At 39.8% G+C, this 24,592-nt stretch overlaps 1 protein-coding gene across 1 annotated transcript; it reads left to right on the top strand.

The window, feature by feature from the left end:
* Window positions 1–271: 271 nt before the first annotated feature.
* On the top strand, window positions 272–22,726 carry tlcd4b (TLC domain containing 4b). The gene is made up of 7 exons (XM_061027337.1): window positions 272–625; window positions 3,118–3,270; window positions 7,829–7,918; window positions 15,564–15,622; window positions 16,341–16,435; window positions 16,612–16,685; window positions 17,505–22,726. Exons 2-7 carry the CDS (start codon window positions 3,125–3,127, stop codon window positions 17,851–17,853), a joined length of 813 nt encoding a protein of 270 aa, XP_060883320.1. The 5' UTR covers window positions 272–625; window positions 3,118–3,124; the 3' UTR covers window positions 17,854–22,726.
* Window positions 22,727–24,592: the final 1,866 nt, after the last annotated feature.

The raw sequence follows: 24,592 nt of genomic DNA, 5'->3' as shown, positions 1-24,592 counted from the left end.
TCACCTTTATACAGACGAACATGGGCTCCCATATAACATAACAATGTAAACTCAAGCTTTACCTTACTATCTATACACGCTAATGTGTGATTGAGCTGAGTGGAGGAGTCCACTTTCTTCTCTTTTTTTTTTTTTTTACTATTGTCATTGCTGTGGGGGGCCTTTGTTCCTCGTGGGTGTAGCCTCTGCCTACAGGGGCGTGTGCATGAGGGGGGGGTGGGTACGTGTCGACGTCACCGGTTGGTCCTCGCTGTCAACGCCAAAATAAAACGAGTAAAAAAAAAAAAAACTTTTACACCGGACTCATAAGCATAAACACATGGCCGAAAGGAAATAGACTGCGAAGAAAGCCATTTTTCATCGCTGCAGTGGTTTTTAGACACACGACACTGTTTGCGTAGCAGAGGAGCCTGTTTCCTCTCCCTTTCTTTTCGCAGGGTAGCACACACACACACACACACACACACACACACACACACACACACACACACACACACAACCAGAGCAGCGGGGCTGTTTCACTTTAGCCGACTTGCTAGCTAACGTCAAGTTGTAAAGAAAGTGGAGAAGACGGCTGCTAAACGGGAGCTTATCCGCCAACACAGACCTATGCGACGGAAAGCAGGTAAATGGGCCATGCGAACAGCTTCCTCCGTAACTGGAAACAACACGGGTTTGGGCTTATCGTACACGGGGTTTTTTTTGTATGGTTTTTATAAATCTCGAGACTGCAACAGCCCCTCTTGGCTGCTCGGTGGCAGAGGCAACAACAACAGCATACGTAGCAGTCCTTAAGACTTTCAGCCATCAACTTTGCCCCCCCCCCCCCCCTCTGAAATTCCCTGCTGTAAAATGTGAGAACAGCTCGTTGAACCAGCTTGTTTTATATTGTAAAACAGTTTTATTTACAGCGATAATGTAGCCGATGTGTTCCGTATTTGACACGTTGCTCGCCGTGCCAAACTGTCCGCAGTGCTAAACAATGCTTATTCACCTCCTGCAAAAGCAAAATGTCAATGGGCTTGCTAAGGAGAGTAAGCTAATTCTAGTTAACATAGTGCCTTCTGTTATGATCTGTACGCGCCACTTGCTCATGAGCATTGTGCACAGTATTCCCAAATGGGAGTGTTAGGTTTATGCAATTGTCTTTATGCTGAATGCTAACATCTCTTATCGGCTTATAACAACAATAATGACCATTTATTTATCAGTATTCATGTCATGACCCAACCTGCCTGCAGGGATGTGGCTTGCCAAGGTTTGTGCCTTACAGAGGGAATCAAATCCGATGGTCTTGTGTTGCAATGCGGTAGACAGGAGCAGGTTTAGTTTTCCAAAAGAACTGGGGGAAAATTGAACCGCTATTATTTGTGTTTGGTCGATATGTCACGGGGTCGTGGTTTGCTGACAGTGGCAGGATACTCCAGCTGAACAAGGTCAAAACGTGGACGGAAGAACACCTCTTGTGTCCCAGCCGGCTACTCTGTCTGTCTGTCTGTCAGCTGCAGTGAAGAGGCTGTGTTCTTCTTCCTCTCATGGGGCAGTGTGAACCAGCCTGCCAGGTGAAGAATGCCAATGAATTATTCAGGCACATGCTGCATATGATCAACGTGGCCTGGGAATGTGCAGAGCTGCTTCTGGGGACAATGAGAGACTCAGTGGTGAAGAGTTGTCAGCCTCAGCTTCCTGAGCTGAACATGGCAGTTTTTCTAAACAACATATCGGGAGGCACTTCTTTCTGCTAGTTTGATATGAGGGAAATATGTGTTTGATAGTTACACAATGTTTTATTTTTTTTAAACAAATCCATTTGGATTTTATTCTGCAGATGTTTTAGCGGGGAATTGTTTTTGAGATCGCCTCGAGGACCTCTAAGCAAAGCTGTTATCTTCATAGCAGTATTTAAATTCACAGGGTTTTGCTTGTGGCACTTTGACGTAAGGTAGTCTGTTTCCTCTAAAAGCTTTTCTCGTGCTTTTGTTTCCTTGCATTTTACTGTAGAGTGTGATGCATGTCACTGGACCTGTTCAAGTTAAAATAGAACTTAATGTAGGCTACATGCCTGAAGTGTCATGTGCTTCCCTTGGGCATACTTCTGTAGGTTTCTTTGCAAAGAAAAACCCATTACAATATCTGTAGCTACATTGTTAATCAACAGTTGTGTAATCTGTACTTTGTTCAATCCTAATCATCAGGTTCTACTGTAATGAGTGGTTTAAAATGGCTTGCATCATTTCCTCGATTTAGAAATCCAGTGCATTATCAGGCCAGAGTCCAGACCCGTGTGGATAGAGAATGTTGTAATAGCCAGTTTTACTAATGGAAAAACTGAGAGGTCATTGTTAGTGTGCATTTCAAGTGTCTAGCATTTCCTGTGAACTTGGTGACATTTTTTGAGTTCCCTGTCGTTGTTATAGTAGCTGTGCAGCTGTGGAATAGTTTGCTGTTATCAATAGTTGAAAAGTTTGAATTTAAAAAAAAAAAAAAAGGTGGATGAAGATTTTTTTGTTCAGCAAAATAGAAAAAGAAAAGAGGAATGACGCCAAGCAGGGCTGCAACAATTGATCAATTAGTTTAAGTAAAGTAATTTGTTAGCTTCTTTGTCTTATACAGTCTCTGTCTCATAAGATGAAACTCTGTGTTTTCCTCACTCAGCTTTGTTTTCTCCTCAGTGATGAGTTTCCTAAACACGCCACTGTAATCCCCTTGCAAATTATGCAAAATTAAGAGACCTTCTCTTCCTTATCTAAATTCTGTGCTATTTTCATGACACCTACAAAGTTATTTTTTCCTGTGTTGCACCTAAATACATGTACCTTAAGTTTTCCCCTCTTTCATCTTCTCTCTAACCTGTGTGAAGTGCCCTGCCTGTCTACAGCCCACATGTCACTTGCATTAGGCAGCCCATATCCTCGCTATCCTCAATTTTTTTTCCCCTTTCTGTCTTCTGGATAGCATGAACCAAAGATGGTTCTGCTTCACCCTCACTTCCATCACCACACTCCTAGAGCTATTCCTCCTCAATGCTGACAGTCATTGATTGAACCTTTCGATGTGTATCACCCCGCTTTATCCTGCCCCTCCCCCCCTCCCCCTCCCTCCATCTGTTGCGTTTAGGTGAGTGATGGAGACGAGAGAGTTGACCGTGGTAGCTGGCAGCTTTGTGGTTTTCCAGGTTCTCTTCTCAGTGGCCAGCCCACTGCTCTCCACAGCCATCACACCAGGTTATGGACGTCTGCCTTCCACAAAGCTCACAGAGTGGAACTCCAGGTGAGTAACAGGAATGCTATCCTTCCCCTGCTCTGGGCACCTAACCTGTGCATGTTCAAACAGATTGATCTGATCATCATGCGGAAATGTAACTTTCTTTCTTTCCTTCTCTCTCTCTGTCTTTCTCTATTCATTTCTTCATCTTTCTCTCCATCTTCTGTATTTCTAATATGTTAAAAGCTTTCATAATTTCCCAGCTCAGAGCCAAATAAACGTTTCACATATCATGCTCTTAAGCTCTCTACAATAAGCAAAAACAAATCAAGGAAATATGGGAAATACCAGTATTTTATTCTAACAGTTGATTTTGATTTAAGTAGTTTTAAGGTCTGGATGAGTATGAAAGAAAAGGGGTTAAAATATATTTGTATTTCCAGACTATTGCTTCCATCCCATTTCCTTAAAGTTGCATTAAAATAAGAGGGCTGCACAATAAATCACATTTTTATTGTCTTTACGGTATAAAGGTTTGCAGAAACAAAATTGCAAAAAAATGCCTGAAATGTAATGAAAAACACACGTCATTGTATGTACTTATACCATGCATTTGCAATCAGCAGGCAATATCTGACCTCTTAGATAAGCCCTTAATACATGGACAATGCATTAATACCCTTGAGGGGTGTCCCAGACTAAGGATTTACATAGTCGAATCTGATCACTCACATTTTGCCTGAAGTCGACTGGTCGTTGCAGGTTTTTATTTTTGCGCTCACTGATTCATATTCTCCTTTGCAACTTAAGGTTACCGTATGTATGATGGTGATATTACGTATGCACATATACAATACAGAAGGCACATAGCTTAAAGGAGCAATATGTAACTCTGACACGTAGCTTTTAAAAATGGTACTGCAGTTGAAATTCAAAACATTGTAGAGAGCTCTCTCCCCCTGCCCCCTCCTCCCTAGAGTTTGTGCTCATGTGAGTTGCCATGTCATGGACATGGAAGCTTTAGTGTTTAGCCAGCTCTTGAAACCTTTGTGCTCTCTAACCTCTCTTCATTTTTCAAAAGCATCTCCAAAAATAATTGTAGTTTTACTATGTTTCTGGTCACAGTGCTTATGAGACAAAATGCAGAGGCTTTTAAGCTCGGGTAGAGTCACTGTTACTGTATATCTGAACCAGTTTGCTTGCTCGCTTCCATTGCTGCATTATCACTGTGATAACTGGTCTCATATCTGGCAAACCAAGGGGCATCCAAAACAGCTGTGTGGGGGTGCCGTCAAACCTCCCTTCTCTGCTCAGAACATATACAGACCATTCCGGACCAGAATTGAAAATTAGCCGAGGACATGCTGATTGCTGCATTGTTGTCAGCATAACATGTTTCCTTAATGTCTGATCATATAGTAAGGTGATTTTATGATTTAAGTAAGTAAATATAACTTGCATATTGCTCCTTTTAGTAAAAAATTGAAACAGAATAGCTTGATTTAGGGCGCACTCACACTAGGCAAAGTGGCCCCCTTACTGGGCTTAAGCTGATTGTAAACATTGTACAAAAAGAGGGGGAAAGAAAACAAAATTTTCAAATGGGCAGATAGCCTAAAATGTATTAGCCTCTCTGTAGTCATCCAAACAGTGATAGTTCAGGATTAATACAAACACAGTCACAGGCCTAATAGATTGATATCTAGTTGCAACTGTTAAAATCCACTTCCTTCCTTGGATATATTTTCATTTGTTCTATGTAACTTTATTTCATATTTGGCAGCGGCTGTAAGCCAATCATGATATGACATGCAGCCTTAAAATTCATTTTAGCCTATGATGCATAATGTGACATTTGCTGTGTGAAAGCAAATCTCTGATTTTACTTTAATGTGTAATATATGGATTTATGATGTTTGCTCATGCTCCTGTGGGATCCTGCTGTTTTTGCTCTCCAGTTAAAAAATGTTTGTATCACACAATTCTTAACAGTGTTTAAAAAGCTCAGAAATGATGACATAAACAAAGGTATTGGATGGATGAGACATTTTTGCGGTTGTTTACACCACAACATTTTGATGTGTCACTTAGTTATGTATTGCTTGTTTCTTTGGCTTGAACATTACGTGCAGAGAAATGCCTCCATACAGGCTGTATATAATTACAAAGTTGTGACATCCTGAACATGTGACCTCTTAAGGCTACAGTGTCTCATATATATGTTGAGGATCTTGATGTCTCTGGCACCCCGTCATCATCCCACATAGCTCACAGCTGTGATTTCAATGGCTAGTGAATCACAGAATGGTTTTGAATTTCAAGCAAAACTTTCAGGGAGGGAGGGGGGGGGGGGTCACAGGCCAATAATTTGTTGTTGCATATCTTTTACTGACTTAGTTGGCAGATGGTATCTCTTTCCTTGTTTCTTTCTGCCTACAGGTTATCCTCACTTCAACTAGTTTATGTATTTTTTTTCCGTACACATTTGAAAGCCTGGTTGAACTAAATGACCAAGGAATAGTCCAAGACATCACAGGCAAGACACTGATGGTTCACTCACGAGTGGACTTGGGTTACATAACAGCTAGCTCTCAGTGTGTCAGTGAGTTGTTTATGTAACTATGACTTGAGTGCTAGGAGAGGAGAGAGAAAGCATTTCCAAAGAAGGAGCAGGACTGCATTTCTAGTATTGGATTGTTCAGTGTTGTCTCTGTTGTCTATTGTCTTCCTTTAAGCTGTATGTTCCTGTTTACCCACATTTAAATTGAACATCATACTAAAAACAACAACCAAATAGTTGCTATGGGATTGATGACACAGAAAGCTATTTATAAACCTTGTTTCCCAACTTCATTTAGCCCAGTTCATCCAAATGTGTCTGGTCCATTTTTGACTCTGTAATTAGACTCTGATTCAGCAGTATTGATGGACACATCTACTCATACAGTAGTTGATATTTAGAGACATGAACTCAGGTCAGCAGCTGCAGCCTGTGGACTGTGAGTGCTGCACCCAAGAGGCTGTGTGGTGACAGTGAATGTTCTGTGATTCTGGTTGAGGAGAAATGAGTGCCACTGAACCTCTGGAGGATCTCTTTAGTGGCCCTGATAACCACTCCAGAGCAGTGGTGCCTGAATGATTTTTGAAGTGGGGGGACATCCAGCTTGAAGAAGTAGTCGACCCCCTTCATATACCTGGCAGAAAATATCACAGGAAATAAGTTTTCTGTGATAAGATTGCTATCGGATAGCGCTTGACCATTTCCATTTACACCTGGTATTAATATGCGTCTCCGATGTCCACATTGAGATCTGTCTCTTTCCCATTAACCTCCTCCTCCTCCTCTTCTGATTTTTCTTCTTCTGGGCCTCCATTATGTTCAAAACGTATAACTGTCAACCCAAACAGTGATATTTATTTACATTTAATAACCAGAGAATTTACAAAAATCACTGAAAATCATGGCAGCAGGTCGTATCCACCACAATCCAGAGGAACCTATGAGACGAGCGCTCAGAAGCTCCCAGGACAATATGTGGCTAGTAACTTACATAGTACATGAAGATTTACAGATAGTGACATGCAGTAATATGACACATGCCACAGTAAAGTCAACAAAACTCACTGCTTCAGGCATCAACATTTTTCTACTATTCCCCCTCTCAAAAATAACTTTATTGATTAGTTCAACTTCAACAGGAAGTGGATCTGAAACAAATGAAGCCCTTGTATACTGTGTTTTCTTTAATGATATACTTTTATGATCTAAGAGGCTGTTTCAGAATTTTAAACACTTCAATGTGCACAGTTATGCCACAGCAGCAAGCGGTTTTAGTTTAGCAGCAGAATTGCATTTATATAAACTTGACAGGACGGAGGAAACTCTCCACAGGAAACAGAATTCAATACTAGCCTCTGAAATAATTTTGCGATGGATCTCTGCAATCATTGGGAGGATGACTACTCCATGTGCTTCTTGTGTAATTGCACAAATGAGACTCACACTGGTTTCTGCTGCTGTGTGATTGCTGCAGGTAATACAATTAGTTTGAGCGGGGGGTGCAAAGCAGTGACAGGGTTTTCTTCCCAGAATCACCCGTGGCACATTGAGAAAATAAAAGTTGCTGAAACGATCGCTGCGCTCTGTCTTCGCAGCCCAAATGGTTAACATGGGCACTGTACAGAGGCCGCGCTCCTGTGCGCTTTGCAGGGCTTCTGCCTCCCCGGCCTAATATTGAGTTACATAATTCCTTTCTATCTCGGCTTAGTTTACAGTTTTTGGACCAATACATTTTGGTGAGAAATGGGCTCCCTGACATCTGAAAGTGGGGGAAAAAAAGTTTATATGTCCATATTCAGGGACCAGAGGTCAAGGGTTTGCTTTACCAGGCCTAATTAACAAAAGGAAAAAACCATCACATGGATGTATAAGCATGTCTATACGTCAACCTTTTAATCAATCAATTTTTATTTTTATAGTGCCAATTAATAACATCCATAGTGATAATAACATACAGTATGGAGGCATGAGCAGACATGTACTGACTGTAAATAAAATCATGTATATCTGTCTTGATGTTAATTATTTTTAACTTCTGTCTGTTTGTCTCATTCTTTACTTTAGGTTGGTGTCAACTGTGCACGCCTTGATTGTGGGGCTGTTCTGTCTGTTCATCCTGCGGTTTGATGATGCAGTCAACGCGGACCCTGTCTGGTAAGCGGAACAGAAGGAAAAATGTGTCCATAAAAACATAAAAAACACAACCCAGTAGAGAATCTTTAGGGCCTTGTAAAAAGGAAAGAGAGAATCACCAGACTCAACAATATAGTTGAGCTGAAGGCCGCTATCAAAGCAACCTGTGCTTCCATAACACCTCAGCAGTGCCACAGGCTAATTGCCTCCATGCCACACCGCATAGATTCAGTAATTCATTCAAAATGAGCCCTGACCAGGTATTGAGTGCATAAATTAATGTAGTTTTCAGGAGGGTTGACATTTCTGTATTATAAATCTTTTTTTAAATTGGTCTTATGTAATTATTGTATATTTTGAGATATAGAATTTTAGATTTTCGTGAGCTGTGAGCCCCAATCATCCACATTAAAACAAGAAAAGCCTTGAAATATTTCACTTTATGTCTAATGAATCTAAATTATATGAAAGTTTCACTTTTAAATTAAATTACAGAAAACAGAACATTTTCACAGTTTTCTTATTATATGAACTTCACCAGTATATTGTCAGTCAAGACGGGATATTAATGCTTCGTCTGCAGTGTGTAACAGAGGCGAGACTCTGCAATTTTTCATGTTGGCAAGCAAGACGGAATAGCGCTTTGTGTGTGCGCATTTTCCATGTGCGTGTGTATGTGATGTTCCTGCTTTGTGCCTTTGACATCATACTTGGAGGATTCAATGTATAAGTAGAAATGCAAAATGAAAAAATTGCCTCTCTTCTTTTAATGAGGGGCCAGTTTTTTATTTTGGTTACTTCCGTGTTCATCAACTGAAAGGTTGATTATTCACAGAGGTTTCCTCTTTAAAACAAAACACCCTGTAATTAAGACTGGTAAGAACATCAAATAAAACACCTTGATGTTAAAAATCAGTATCTCTCCCATGCGGGCTCAGCAGGGGGCTGATAGCTATAGTACCAGTCATTCAGTAAATCAGCAGTAAATAATTGTTGTTGTGTCAACAATTTCATCGTCTTGGAGTGAGTCGATCACTCATTTTTCTTTCCAATTCCCACCAGCATCTAAAATAGATGCTTTGCATTACAAAGTGGGTCCCTCTTATAGATTATACTTTACATGCAAGAAAAAAATTGGTTGAAACATTGTGTTGCTCTTTTTTTCCCCTCCTACTAAACCCCATAAACACAAATGCAATAATGCACTTACAAATAGGCAAAAACATTTTTTAACATTATGCCTCATCATTTTGGCAGGCATAAGTGTGAAAGCTTGGGGCGCTTTTAGGAGACACCTGTCTTGTCACATCTGTCTTTTTAGACCGAAAGCCATGTCTTACCCACAAGGGTAAGAGAGGAAACATATGAAGGGTTGAATATGAGAGGTGGGTGGTAGTGAGGGATTGCCAGGGTTGGTAGTTAATACCTTTTGGAGGGATGACGAAGGCACTCCCTTCATCAGAATGAAAGAATGTGAGGGGGAGGATGGATCTAATGTGTCAGCAGAGCCTCCAGAGAGTTGTAGATCCAGTGGATTTTGCGTTTGATTATTGTCTTTACTGTCTTCTCTCTGTCTCAGCTTCCCTCCTTCTCTCTCTCTCTCAGCTTCCCTCCTTCTCTCTCTCTCTCAGCTTCCCTCCTTCTCTCTCTCTCTCTCTCTCTACTCATGCTGACTGTGTTTTTTGCATCATTGAATCTTGAGGAAGAGAAATGGTAATTTCACTTCCCATTTATCTCTCTTTTCATACTTCTTAATCAGTCTTTTAAAAATATCTTTCTTCAGCTTTTCTGTCTCTCACTTCTCCTTCTTCACTGCCCTTCTGTCTCCTTTATCTCTCTTCCTTTTCACTACGATACACTTCCTCTCTGTCTCTCTTACAAACAGACAAGAAACCCTCAAACAAGGCTCCTTTTTATAGTAAACAACAGTAGCCTAGTCCTCTGCCTCCTCTCTTCTTGTGCCCCCCACCTCCAGCCCTCCATGAGCCTCTAGTGTGTTGTACCCCACATCCCAGGCTGTCGAATCAATGCAGCACACCTCCCTCGCCCTTATTGTCTGTCTGTCGGCCCTGGCAAGCAGCGCTGATGTAGCAAAAAAAAGGCGAGAAAAGAGAAAGCAAGGGTTGGTGGGGGGGGGTCAAGAGGGAGAAGAGAGGCGGGACAAAAGTTGGGGCTCCCTCCCTCCTCCCCCTATCAACAGCCTTTCTTACTGAGTGTTAAGGTGCAAAAAATACTAAGCCCTACTACCAAAGCCTCTTTTTGTGTATACATGTATTTTACATCTGTTGTTCACATGCACACGAAAGTCCACAATTTGATTCAGTCTTTTAATTTAAACATTTAAGCACGGTTTTGTCAGTGAGTGTATGAACTTATTTAAACACTAGTTGGATATCCCAAATAAAGCCGTTGTAAAATGTAGCATTTACAGATAAAGATGTGTGATTTGCTGATGTGATTCAGGTTTGGTGGGCTTTCATTTGCCAAGTTTAGAGTATTCAAAATATGCCTCTCAGATGGGTTTTTCAACACTTGGCGTCTTGCCTTTCAACAGTCATTTCTATTTTAGCAAACAAACCAACAAGCAGCTTTTTATCTTGGATTGTACAGTTGAAGTTATCAGGAATATTGCAAGAGATTTTATTTTCCATAATCATTTGAACGATTCAGATGGATACCCTTACCCCTATTTTGTGCATTTTAATGTGGTAATTATGATGTTATTGTTGGACTTCTGAGGATGGGTATAGGATCGTACAGTTATTAGTTTCTGTTGTTTGTGGACTTGGTAGTGAAAGTGCTGTGTCCAAAAGATATGCTGTGATCAGTGAAAGAAATACTGAGAGAAATGTCTGTCATTTTTTTGTTTTGTTATGAAATTGATAAAGGAGGTCATTTTTAAAATCTATTTTCAATATGGAAACCAAATAGTTATACCCCTGGTTAGGAAACGAGCCAACAAGCAGTCCACAACAGTCTCCTAATGCCTTGAGGCCCATCCCATTGCAACACCAGACTGGTGTAAGCATAAATTCTCCAGTCAATCTAATTGTATTACAGTATGATTAAGAGCTGTCACATAGCAGCATTGTTCCCTCTGATGCTCTCAATACAGTGATTGAGTGGCCAAGGCCGCACTGTGAGAAGCCAGCATTGTTTTCAGCTGCTGCTTGGGCTATTTCAACATTTCACTCTGGCAGGCAGCGCAACCCAGGCTGTTATCATAATCCATTCAGTTAACAAGCACCGTGACCAACTGTCCCGCCTCTGCTGCTGCATTTGTTGATTGGCTTAGCTGAACATGAACATGAGCAGGGCCACTGGAGGACAGAGAGGGGCCAAATTTCAAGGTCCTGTTGAGTTTAGGTCGAACTGGTTTCTATTAAACATTTGAATGTTTGTATTACCTTTTAAGTCAAAATCTTTGATACAAGGCCAAATACAAAACACTCTTGTATATGTATCCTAAACACTTTCTTAATGTAAAGCCTTTCTGTATGTGCATTCCAAGTAGGATTTTAAAAAAACTCTCTTAACGTAAATCGTAAATGTATGTTATTCAATGATCCAAAGCACATGAGGCGATTGCAAATTGCAAATTGCAAAATGTTCTGTTTCATTGTAAAAAGCATGTTACCACAGAACTAGAAAAAAAAATCCACCACACAAAGTCCTGTTGTCAAAGTCTGGCATTAACAGATTTTGCCGTGTCACAAGTCATATGAAAGGACTTTAAAAATGAGAACACAGTACAACAGCTGTCAACAACATTTCATCACAGACCTGTCAACAACATTTTAACACAGAGCTGTAGAAGGACAGAAGTGAAGTAAAACGGCTTTGACATGAAGTTTGAAGGCTTTAAGCATCTCTTAAAGGGATACTTCACGCCAAAACACAAGACCGGCCTGTCGGCAGCAGCCGTCTCGCCGCTATATTTATATTTTTTCGCCATTATCAGCTTTCTCCATTGAACCTGTTAGAATATCTTCCAAGCAATATGGCGGACGTTAAGTTTGGATTCTGGGAGTGAGTTCCCACCCACTGATCTGTGATTGGTCTGTAGCTTCAGGGGTCGAAAATATGAGGAACTAGCGTCGTAGTTTCACCCCGCTAACCACAACAGCTTCCAGTGACTCAAAAATCGTCATTTTGCGTCACTGGAAGCTCCTTTTCAGACTTAAAAATACAAAGATTTCCCATCTCAGGAGAAAATGAGGGTGGGATGCACGACCATTCAAAAATACTACCAGGTTTCTAATGATACAAAGCTTAATGCAAATGGGTGAAGTATCCCTTTTAAAATGTGTCTTTTCAACACATCATCAATTAAAGGTGGCGTCAGTATCATTGTTCATTGCGGCTCGTAAACACAGCATTCAAACTGGGAACCTCCTCCTGGGCTCATCACCACACTCACTGCAGGACGTAGCGTGAACATTGTTGCTTGTTTTTATTACCCACACTGCAAGCTACAGCACACAACCTCAAGCAAACCGCCGGTGTTTGGCACCATCCTGTCCAACAGAAAGCAAACAAACTCTGCGTCACTGGGTAAAAGCCAACACAAGGTTCACCCTTCTTTCGAATAAGCTTTATTTTCTTGGCGTTTCAACTCACTATGATATATTTTCTCTTCTTTTGCACAGTGTCCACATCTGTCATATGCGCCTGTTTGTATTACGTCCAGTCACTGAATTTTATCCACTCCTGAAGTCACCTGCGCCCTGTCATTGGCTGGGGGAAACACATCAGCTCCCTGGCCATAAACGCCCTGTATCAACCGAAATAAAACATCAAAATACAGGCAGACTAGGACAGTGTTTCTGCAGACAGTCACCACCACACATGTATGGAGGCCCTTAAGGGATGATTGAGCAGCAATACTTTCTGTAAGACATTTCTTTTTATTTGTTTTAGGGTTAAGCTACTGACTATCTTTAAAGGTGCACTATGTAGATTTGGTGGTGAAATCTGAAAGTTGGAGAAGTGAAACAATTCTATGCTATGTTTTCTGAACTAAATACACAAACTTTATTCAAAGGAAAAATGGGTCCCTGGAACACTGTTTGGAGCTAAAAAGCTACCAGGAGAGTTACAGTTTGACTGTTGCGGGCCCACCCCCATAACTTCACACCCATCATTTTATCTTTAAACAGTCTTACAGCGACCACATTTTCCTCTGAGGACAGTTTGTGTAGAGAGTAATGGACATATACCACAGAATCTGTACACTTCTCCAACTTTCACATTTCTCTACAAAAACTCCCTAGTGCACCTTTAGGTAAGTTTGAAGCCATTTACAGTACACTGTACAAAATGGGCCTAAAATAATCGTGTTCCAAAGCTGTGACTTTGCACTACCAATGAAGTGTTCGCTTCTATGAATGAATGAATCGTACCTGGACAGTACAGAGTACAAAACTTCTCATGTTATTAAGGCTGACCGCTTAAGACTCCCAAATTGAAGCGATGACAGGGTTGCAGTTTAAACTTTAAAGGATCTATTTCCAATCCAGAGCCATGGTTTTTGTGGTATCAACGACACATATTCCAAATTAATATTATAAACACATCACCAAACTAAGAACATACAATTACTATCATTATTAAATTCATAGTTAACTCCAACAGATTCAAGAAACAGCAGGTAAATAAACATAAACAACATGTCTTACTTACATGCTCAGAAACGCATGGCAGAGGTAGTGGATGGAAATCTGAGTTCAAGCCAATGAATTCTGCATTGTTTTACTTGTGGAGAAAATGTGTGCACTGGAATGCTGAATTCATTTAGCTTTGGCCTCACTTTGTTCATTTTTCATTAGTAATAGAAAACAATAAACAACAGCAGTATCTTTATTATGTAGCACATTTTTGTAAAATATGACTGAAATGACGACTTGAATACTCACGCATGTTGCTGCTTTTTTTTCTAGAATCGGAATTTGCAAATATAGAAACTATTTAAACTAATGTATTACAATTGTTAGAGACTATCTATTAAAAATGTCTCCATGTAGACAAAAGCAGACACTCTGAGTCTGCACACACACTTTATGCCAGACCCCTTAAGAATGTTTGACTACAATAAAGAAAATTAAACGTCTGTAATCGAGTGAATGTAACAAAAATGTTCCACTACTGGATGTTGTTTTGAGGCTGTTGAGACAAGGCTATCATTACTTACAGAGTAAAAAGCTCCTTATGAAGTTAACCACACATTGAGTTATGAGCCAGGGTTCACTGTATGTTGATAAACTTGAAGCTGGGTCACACTGATGTGATTATCAAGGAGCCTTTGGACTCATTCTCTCTGGCCCACACTATCAGTCAGGTTGGATGTTTTCCTCAGGCTCTTATTTGCTTGCTGCATTTCTGTCTCTGCAGTGGTCAAGTGATCCCACTGATCAGTTAACAGGAGGAGGGCTGTTTTGTGAAACAGGCAATAGATTAGATATATTATCAGAGAGAAAGTACAAGGTTGATTGTTCAAGATGCCTGACCACTGGTGATGTAAGAGAAGAATCATTATCTCACACGTGCATATGCACAAGTTAGCACAAGGTACCTTCATTAAATAAAAATCTCCTGATAACCATTCAGATTTATAAACTACACTATCACTGTTATCAGTTTTTCACATCAATTGAATCCATTTTAAAACTAGTTTCCAGTTGCAGTCTTGAGGTTTATTATTACTGTTTTGGCTTATTCTTAGGTTAGAAAGGTTTTCCTCAGAAATGTTGTTTGCCCTTTGGCTAGGGGCTTTTAACAGAGGCCTGGTGACCAATTGTTAAAGAGTGCATTGAAGTTTTAACCTAACGTCGCTGGTTACCTCAAATTTTTTGGGGGTGTTAAGTGTGGTACCGGATTGGTTCATGGAGTTGCATACTCACTGATAATACATTTTGAGTTGTGTCTTAGACATGTCTATTACAGGGATAGTATATTTTCATAGAACTCAATTCACTTAAAGTCACTCTGGCATAGGTAGATAGACACATTTCAAAGTGGTTTACCAAAATTCATCACCTGCTCAGTAAGGTGAGCCATTATTCAGTACTAGATGTGTGTGTATGTGTGTACAGTGTTTGTGTGGTGGGGTTCTGTTACACAAGTAGTCAGTGAGTCATTGGCTATACGATACTAGTAACTGAAACCTGGGTTGGATGTGTACTGAAGCAGAGACACCTTCTTTGTCATTTTGAACAGATGTTATTTGCAAGGACACCTAACGGTTACCTGTTACATGTTGCTTTAAGAGCTGTTAGTCATGTTCAGAAAAACAAGCTGCTGATCAAACGTGTCCTTTTTAATAAAGAACCAGCCATGTAAAAAGTCATCAACATTTGAAATTTATGCTTGAATGACCACTCCGTTGTTTATGAAGCACTTTGAATTGCCTTGTTGTTGAAATGTGCTAGATAAATAATCTTGCCTTATGGGAGAGTCAAGTGACTTTAATTTGTAGCAAATTGTATTTTTATTTTTTTTCAAATTAATGAATTGTTTCACAAGCACTCATTCATTGTGAGGCCTTTTAAGGATCCGGAATAGTCTGTAGCTTCTCCTCCAGTCTATATGTGGATCATACTGTTACAGTTATGTATTGAAATACAATTTGTTATAATGTTGACATTTTGTGTTCTTTGTTCTTCCACAGGGGCGACCCCAATCTTGTCAAACTAAATGTAGCCATAACCTGTGGTTACCTGATTTATGGTAAGCTCTGTATGTTTTTAGTCCTGTTGATCATTTTGTCCATGAGTCATGTCAGTCAATGTATTCATTACAAACAAAGCCTTCTATCTGAATCTGAGGTGAAACACCATTGCCAGGCTAATCATTAGCATTTGGTAAGCTAAGAGGAACATGTGGAATTCTAAACTTTGACATGTGAGTAATAGGACACACTTGTTAATGAGATTTTTAATCTCAAAGGGGTTCTCCTAGTAAAATAAGAAAAATGTATACACTACATACATATATATTATACCAGTAATGTAGAAACATTGTGTAAATGTACCTCAGACTGATTAAGTAATTAAAGGTTATATCCACAGTTACATGTATTTTTCTCTTGTAGGTTTGTAATCTCTCAGCAGCAGCCAAAGCAAGTGAATGATAGTGATAAACAGTACTGTAGTGCATTGTCAGCTAAAAGAGGGCTGCACTTTGATATGTACATATTCATTCAATGCTGTCAAAGACAAATATAAAAACATAAAAGCTTATCAGCACGATTGACTTTGTCACAAGTCAGTCTGCCTTTAAATGTCTTCCACATAGTCTTCTATTAATGTTCTCTATATTTTTCACCAGTGGTGCATTCTCTGCTATTTGCTTTCAAAGGCTCTTGTGTACATAATTGTCCTCGTCATCAAACAGATGTATCAGTTTGCCAGACCTCACTGACCAACCTTTTCCCCCTGTCCTTTAGACCTTGTGCTTCTTGCATGTAACTGGAGCACCATGGGGGACAGCTTTTTTGTGTGTCACCACTTGGCGGCGCTCTATGCATACGGATATGTGCTGGTGAGTCTATCGCTCAAGAACCAGAGCTTTAAACCTTACATAGACTAGTTCTGCAGATCAAATAATGAAAATGTTTTAGTGAATGAATTCTTCTTTATATACCTAAAGTCAAATATCAATACATTATTCATATATCATGTCCTTGGTTAATGTGTTTATGTCTTTGGTCTTTGCAGACACGTGGTGTGCTTCCCTACTTTGCCAACTTTCGTCTCATTTCAGAGTTGTCCACACCATTTGTGAACCAAAGGTGAGTCAGCCTACATGACAATGCACACAAAAGAAGGGGGAGGGTGACCCAGCGGTTAGGTCGTATCCCTTGTACAGAGACAATCCTCTGACTTGATGGCCCGGGTTCAAGTTCAACCTGTAGCTCTTCTCCTGCATGTCAGTCCCCACTCTCTCCTGATTTCTTACTCTATGCACTGTCCTGTCCAAATACAGGAGATACGTAAGCCCAAAAATAGATTAAAAAAATAACACTGCAAAAGGAAAATCTTACTAAGATCTTAAAGCAATGCAGTATATGCTAATGACACAGTTTATTGTCCATCTTACACCGGTGTAATGAAATCATGTGTTCTGATAGATGTACAGAAAAAATTCAAGTCAAGTTTTGTATCAGGGGAACACTGATGACAAATTCACATTAAATGAAATGACTCAAGGTAATATGGACTTATACATACGTTTTCCATAGAAATGTGTGTGTCTGAGAATAATTACAAGCCAATCTATTTTCAGAACTTTTATTCAGGAATACTTATTTTGAGTACTCTGTTAATCTGAGGGTATGTCGTTTTTTTTAGATGATTGCAGTAGGATTCGATGACATTTTGAGAAAACAATCTTTAAACTTTCCTTTAAATTACACTGAAATGTACATTCCTGTTTGGTGGCACTAGTTGTAGGAGTTGATTTAGTTCTTTAAGACCAGATAGTTAAAGTTAGTTAGCTAGTTCTAAAAATAAATGTAAAAAGTGGAAATGTCCTGTTATGTCGGTAGATAGCATTTCTTATTTCAAACAACATTTCACTGACTTGTCTTAATCTCCCTCTCTCTCTCCAGGTGGTTCTTTGAGGCATTAAAGTATCCCCGTTCACACCGGCTGGTGGTGTTAAACGGCATGTTGATGTCACTGGTGTTCTTCCTGGTTCGCATTGCTGTCATGCCGTCTTACTGGGCCAGTGTATTCGCCACCTTTGGCACCCAAGACTTTGAGCGGCTGGGCTTTGGCGCCCAGGTGGCATGGATTACCTCCTGCATCGCCCTGGATATTTTAAACACTGTCTGGATGTATAAGATCGCCCGTGGGTGCTACAAGGTTATGACTGGAAGAGGAGGAAGAAAGAGCAAAGAAGGAACAGAGGCAGAATCTATCTCTGATAAGAAGCACTTCAACAACCACACAGACTAAAGATGCCGAGCAGAGGACATGTAGACACAGACGAAAGCAGGACGGGAGGCTGGACATCCAGGAACCGAACAGCCTTCTTTCTTTTGCTGTAGCCTCAGTGTCCCTCCAATCTCCACCCTCAAATCACCAATCCAATCCTCCTTGATTGCTGTGTCGACCAGTGCTCCAGGCTAAGATTCCCTGGCTTCTGAGCCCAAAATAGGACAAGGACTCTGCTTTTTGACTCAGTGAAGCATCAGCCTTTGCAGCCTCAGTGTTTTCACTGACGGATGAAGTATCCTGGCGGGTGATAGCTTTCGGTTGTGGACGACAAGGTAAAGCTCCCAAGCACACTTTTACCCTGTCTGTCACCCGCCTCTCCTCCCACCATCGCTCATGCCCTCTCATGCTCAACTTCAGCCAAAGCCCAACCCTCTGAAGTGCCTATGAGAGACGGGGAGGTAATAGTTGTGGAGGAGCAGGATCACAGTTCTATCAGAGCTCACCCCTTCAGAAGACAACCATCTCCTGCTCACTATTATCTTCTGAACAACTGGAGGCTTCTTATTCTCTTGTTAATTCTCCGTCCACACTTGAGGAGACGTGGCCTACAGAGTGAAATATTCTTTCATCAGATCCAGACAGTGTTTGAGAATCTATAGGGCTCTTGTCTTAAACTCATCAGACCTCACTAAAAGAGACAAATAAAACACCTTAATGCCTCTTCTACAGTATCACCTGCTGTGGCCTCCTTGAAACAAGTGACGCCTGCCTAGATCACCAGCCATGCCCCTACAACCTCCTTACAATCATGATTTTATATCAAAAAAAGAGAATGCATGCAGGGGGAAGAGAAACACTCTCCAACATCCTAAGCATCTCACAAGACAGTTTTGCCTTTCAGTATTCATTGTGTTTGCATCACTGTGCTGTACTTTGCACTCTTTATTTTCTTTTCTTTTTTTACACAACTTGAAGTTCTACGCATCTACGGAAACATCTTTTATTCACATTACAGTCATTGTAACGCTCTTCCTCACTGAGTAGGGCTTTAATATCAATCATGAACTTTTCATTTTGTTCTACCTCTTCTCCTGTCTCATACAGACTTCTTCAATCAATTCATCAAAAGGAAATGTTCATATTTTTTTTTTTTCTTTTTACTGTAAAGATTTTCTTCAGGTTTGAAAACCTTATCATTTGTGACATCACTTCTTTGGAGGAACTTCTTCCTCCCTCTTCCTTTTCCCATGTTCAGAGCATGTCCCAGTAAAGGCAGTCAAACCGAGCAGCATCATTTTTCTCCAGAAACTTTGTCCAGTTAGTGTACAACCCACAGGCTTTTTGAACTCTATATTGAGCTCCTCTTTCCTCACCGACTCTGACAAACTCATTGAGGAAGTGGGCATTATAAAGTAAATACAAACACATCTGCTATGATCGGTCTCTGCTACCTTTCTTGCAAAGCATAGTGTGCAAACTATACACTTTATTTGGTGCCCTTCTAAAACACCCACATGGTGCTCTTCCTTTGGCAGAATGACAGCAATAGGAGTGCAATATGATGTAATATGACACTTTAAATCAGAAGAGAATTTGGATGTACCAATGTGCGACAACAATAGGATGTCACTGTCAAAAGCAATGTGTGGCAATCTGCATGTTTTTTTTAGTTTACTGTGAACTATATTATTACATAGTGCATGGCATACTTCTGTGAATAGTCAAGGTAGATGTATTGCATCTAAATATTTATTGCATTAATCCAATGCAGAACAGGGGTTTGTCTTCCAAAGCAGTTAATGTGTTTTCCTCTTAGAGCATACTAAGTGCATGTCTTTTTTATTCCTTTGTTTCTCTCCCTGCATGTCTGTACAGTCGACACACAAACAGTAGCTACACGTCCCTCTGCATACTGTATGAATAACTCGCTTTACATAACCACATCGTCCCTGTGCCAGTTGGCATAACACGTTTTCACAAATTCATGAATACTTCTTGTGGTTCAGTCTACTGTCAGCAGACACTAATGACTACATGCATAGCTGATATCCTGACAGACAGAGATACAAGAGCTGTTTTAGACTTGGCTTTGGTCAAACAACTAAGATATGTACAGAGAAGAGGCTCGCACATTTACGTCTGTTTCTTTTTAGCTTCAAAGATTGCTCCACCAATTTAGCATTAAAAGCCTAAGACATTGTCAGACCTGCAATAGCAATGTAGCAGAACCGGAGATTTGTAGGTCGGGTTGTCATCCACGTCGTCCACAACTGTGATGAAAATATAAAGAGTAAGAACATCCACATTATACAGTGGAACTGCTAATTCATTCAACTTCAGAACGAGGTAGAATAGGCTATGATCCTGCGCTAGAAAGCATGGGCAAAGTGTCCACACGCAGGCAGGCAGGCAGGCAGGCAGGCAGGCAGGCAGGCAGGCAGGCAGGCAGGCAGGCAGGCAGGCAGGCAGGCAGGCAGGCAGGCAGGCAGGCAGGCAGGCAGGTAAACAGGCAGGAAATTAAGCAGGTTAGTTTCAGGCCTTTAAAGGATACAGATTCCAGATTATGTTCTTTATTGTCGAAGCATTTCATTTATTGATTTCTGCCAGAATGTTAAAAGAATTTAATCAAATGTAACAACAATAATCAAAAATAATTTCAAAATAAATTGTCTGCAGGATCTTTAAGCAAAGCTGAAACACCATTTTGCAATATGTGAACATGTTTTTTTTTTTTCTCTTTTCTTTGTATTGAAAAACGTTTTGCCTTTTTAATTCCATACATTCTTTTTGGACAAAATGTAATGCCTACATCACCCATAATGCAACTCATCCCCTGACAGTTCTGTTGAGGTTAAGATTGTTTTACACTACTAGCAGCTAATGGAGCCTTTCTAACTCCTCAAACCCACATTTTTCCAGAGATTAATTCAACTTTTTTTTTTCTCCTGTTTGCAGTTAGAACTCCCCGGGATGTTTATTTGGACATGCAAATATTGGTGGAGGTCTCCTTCTATTCTCTGTATCTTTAGCTGGCTAGCTGGATATAATAGTCTGAGAATGTCTAGTGGTGTTTTCACTGTGGAACTCTAAAGCACACTCCCCGTGGAGCAATAACTCAGCCATCTCCTGTATTTCTGTCTGTCACCACAGAGGAGGGGCTACATATCTTGTGCCTTTACACAAATAGTGGATGTGATGCAGCCAGATTTTGGATTAGCATGATCTTTATAATGTAATATCCAGCGTTTATAGTCTCTGTATTCCACATGTATACTCTGTATATATTTTTGTAATTTGCCTGCACAATGATTAATCCGGCCAAGTATTATAATCCAAAGCTGATCCCTCATGGGGAGCCTGTTTTGTGTTGAATTGTTTTCTCTCCTGAATGAATACAGGGGCATGTCTCTATGAATGTTGTGACAGAATATTTAGTGGCATTAAAATGAGCTGACAGTTTCAAATGTGATCAGAATATAATGGAAACCAGCTTTTGGCATAAACTCTTTGAAGATTTACAGGTAGCTGATATGAAGCTAGCATTTCATTTCTCTGCCCTCCCAAACACAAAGCTGTGAAAAGTTGTCGTAAAAACTGACGTACTGTTCGGTCATAACTCTATAATGATAATACCTGGAATGAACTGTGTTGGATTTATTTTTTGAACTGGCTGAACACTGATGCTCATGCACATGTTGTGAGAGCGCCCTATACTTTCAGTAGAGTTTAGACCAACACTACTTTCGGGTGCAAGTGCACACAGTTTGATAACTAAGTGTGTTGACTGGTTGTCAATGGACTGGAGACCCGACGTTTGTGCAGTATGTTGCACACTGCAGCTGAAAATCGACTGAATGAATTTAAAATTAAGGAACTTGATAAGGCTGCTATTGTTAGGTCATGACCTGTATTGTATCAGGTTAGAAACCACATTGCCTTTGTCTTTGGGGAGGCCAATGTTCATTATAATAAATAATGAATATATTTTAATATATGTATCACAAAGGTATTTACAGGTGTGTATATATCTGTAATCAAGTGTTAAGACCAGATATGCACTGGACTAACTAGACCTCTGATTTGCTCTTGTTTGATTAGGATTGCAGGATATGTTGTCTTTCTTTGGTACATTATAACAAAGCTGCACCACAATCTGGTACTCCAACTGTATATTCTGCCGGGTTTCTTGAGGTTACTTGGGGTTCTTAGTCAACTATTATTTTCACCCCATTTGTCTTCTTTTGATTTCAAGTGTAACCCTAGTTGTACAATGAACAAAGTGGATTGAACATTAGTATTTTGTTAAAGAATGACTGGAATAATTGCATACAAGCTGATAATCAAATACCTTGCAAGTTTTTTTTTCTCTGTGAATGATTTGCCAGTTGGTGACAGTCCATCCCTCCTTTGTCTACTTTTTAATTCAATGCAATTCTTGTTCTGATCTTTCTTTGTTTCCTGGAGATTTTAAATGTGAACAGCCTACAGGCTTTAGGGTCCTTGTCTGAGCATTACCTTGTGACTTGGATGTTGTTGTCAACAATGACCACTACTAATGATCATGTAACTGTAGTGCAGGAAGCTGAGACTTACTTGAAAGTGTTTCTCTTCAATAAAAATTGAAGACGAGAGACACTGATTTGTTGACTCGTTTATTTTGACTCAACAGCAAATATTTATTCTTATTTGTATGTATGCGTTTGCACTTTTCATCAGGTGAATCTGTTTTTGAACAATTATGTCAGTGGGGCTGTCACATAAAGTGTATTTAAATAATCCAATCATTGAGCCAATTATTCCCATGGGTCTCTACATCTCTAAAACACACTGGCCTGTTGTTATATCCTGTAAAAAAAAAAAACCCACATCAAATAAAGCAATTTCATCAAAATCAGCATTTCTTTGAAATATTGGATGATACAGAAAATCAAGACTGTTCGATGCTGAGCAGTTGCTACTACCATGTTCATATGTAAAAGGTAAATGGACTCCAGTCTGCTGAAAATTTGCCAGTTAACACTTAAATGGTTTCTGTATCCTGGGAGATACGGACATGTGACATCATTAGAAACACAGAAGGGAGGGTTGAGTCAAGTACTCAGGTCATGTGACTTCATGCCAAAACTCAAATAGATACAAATCCATCGTATAAAAATAGGAAATGGTTGTTACAAAGAAACTAAGTAGTGTTGTTAGTTTTTCATGTTAATTAGGGTTTGGTGGGATTTTGTTTTTGGAAATGTTTTTTAAGGAACATTTTTAAAGTTCTTGTTAAAAAGAAAGTGATGGATTAAACCAGTGTGCACATGGTTGATGGACGGCCCCCATCATTTTTCACAAGTGCAAAGTGAGGCTTTGCATCATCGCTGGTCAAAATGTTTGTGAAATGTTAATATAGGGGCACCATGTGGATGGTAATATAAAACAGGAAGAGATTTGGTTTATTATCATGTAAAAGTTGTTTCTTATTCAAATATTAGTGTCATTATTACTATTTACAACCTATGTGAAGGAGTAGTGTTCACTTTTTTCTAAACTTTATATGCAAATCATGACTGAAAGAGGCCGTTCAATTGCTAATAAAATGTTTTAAAGTCGGTACATGAAGAGGGGGGAGCATTTCTAAATAATCTCCCAGTGTAGCAGTTTTGAATCTGAAAACTGTTCTCTGTTTAATTCTTTCTCAGTGGGGATTGAGCGGCTGTAAACTCCTTGATCCAAATACATCCGTTCAAACAACTATAGTGACATCATTTGAAACATACAAGTTAGCTGGCTTTAAATTTCATAATGAAAGTTAGACATCTGGCTAACATAAAGGTTGTTAAAGTAAAGTAAAAAAGGATAATTATCCAGTGTTTTGTGTTTAGCTTAATCTCATTCCATTTCATATTTGTCAGTCAGGTACACGTCGGCATAGTAATGACCTGCATACATTATGTGTGTCATGCAGCAGAACAGAAGCATACTGAACTGATTGTGTCATTCCTCAGCTGACAGTTTCAAAGGCAGGATAAGACCAGCTGTTGTTTCTTAACATTTTTAAATTGTCTGTTGACAGAAATTTAGATGAAAGACAGATATGAATGTGAATAGTAAAGACAGAAAGGGTGGTTACAATCAGAGAGAAGGTCTGTTTGAAAACGTCTGTGAGTGTGTGCACCAGTCGGTCAAGGGGCTTGGTCAGAGTCTGTGCCTGAAGAGCTTTACCAAACATGGTCACATTACAGAGACTCAATGAAAATCTCCTCTATGCTACTGCAGCACACATTCATAGTGTGGACTCACTGTTCCAACTTCCCTCAGTCACAGGATGAATATCATCACCTGCATGTTGTGAACACACACACAGAAACACACCTGCGTGTCATAAAAACACCAAGTCTGTCTTCACTCGATTCAACAGAATGATTATAAAAGAAACATGCGGGAGACTTCAGTGTTTCTGTTGTTTTCATTGTGCTGCAGATTCTGAAAGAGAGACAGCTTCTTGTGAATGTTTACCTTCAGCCAGCCGTGTTTGCAAGACCTTTTAACTAAATGAATTCATGTCTGTATGTGTCAAGTCCTCTTATTCATTTGTTGTAAAATCCAATATCTTTTTTGTGAGTTTATTCCTTGTAAGCACAAGCATGTCACTATATTGAGATATAGACATATTTCTGGAGGAATTTATTCTGGAGACCTTTCCCAGCCTTGGAGAAACAAAAACACAATAAAAGATATTCATTACAGACTTTGAAGAGGCCAATTTTAA

This window comes from Labrus mixtus, chromosome 20, assembly GCF_963584025.1.
Source record: "Labrus mixtus chromosome 20, fLabMix1.1, whole genome shotgun sequence".
Taxonomy (NCBI): Eukaryota; Metazoa; Chordata; class Actinopteri; order Labriformes; family Labridae; genus Labrus; species Labrus mixtus.
The sequence above is the reverse complement of the archived record's forward strand: the minus strand, read 5'-3'. Positions and strand labels throughout refer to the sequence as shown.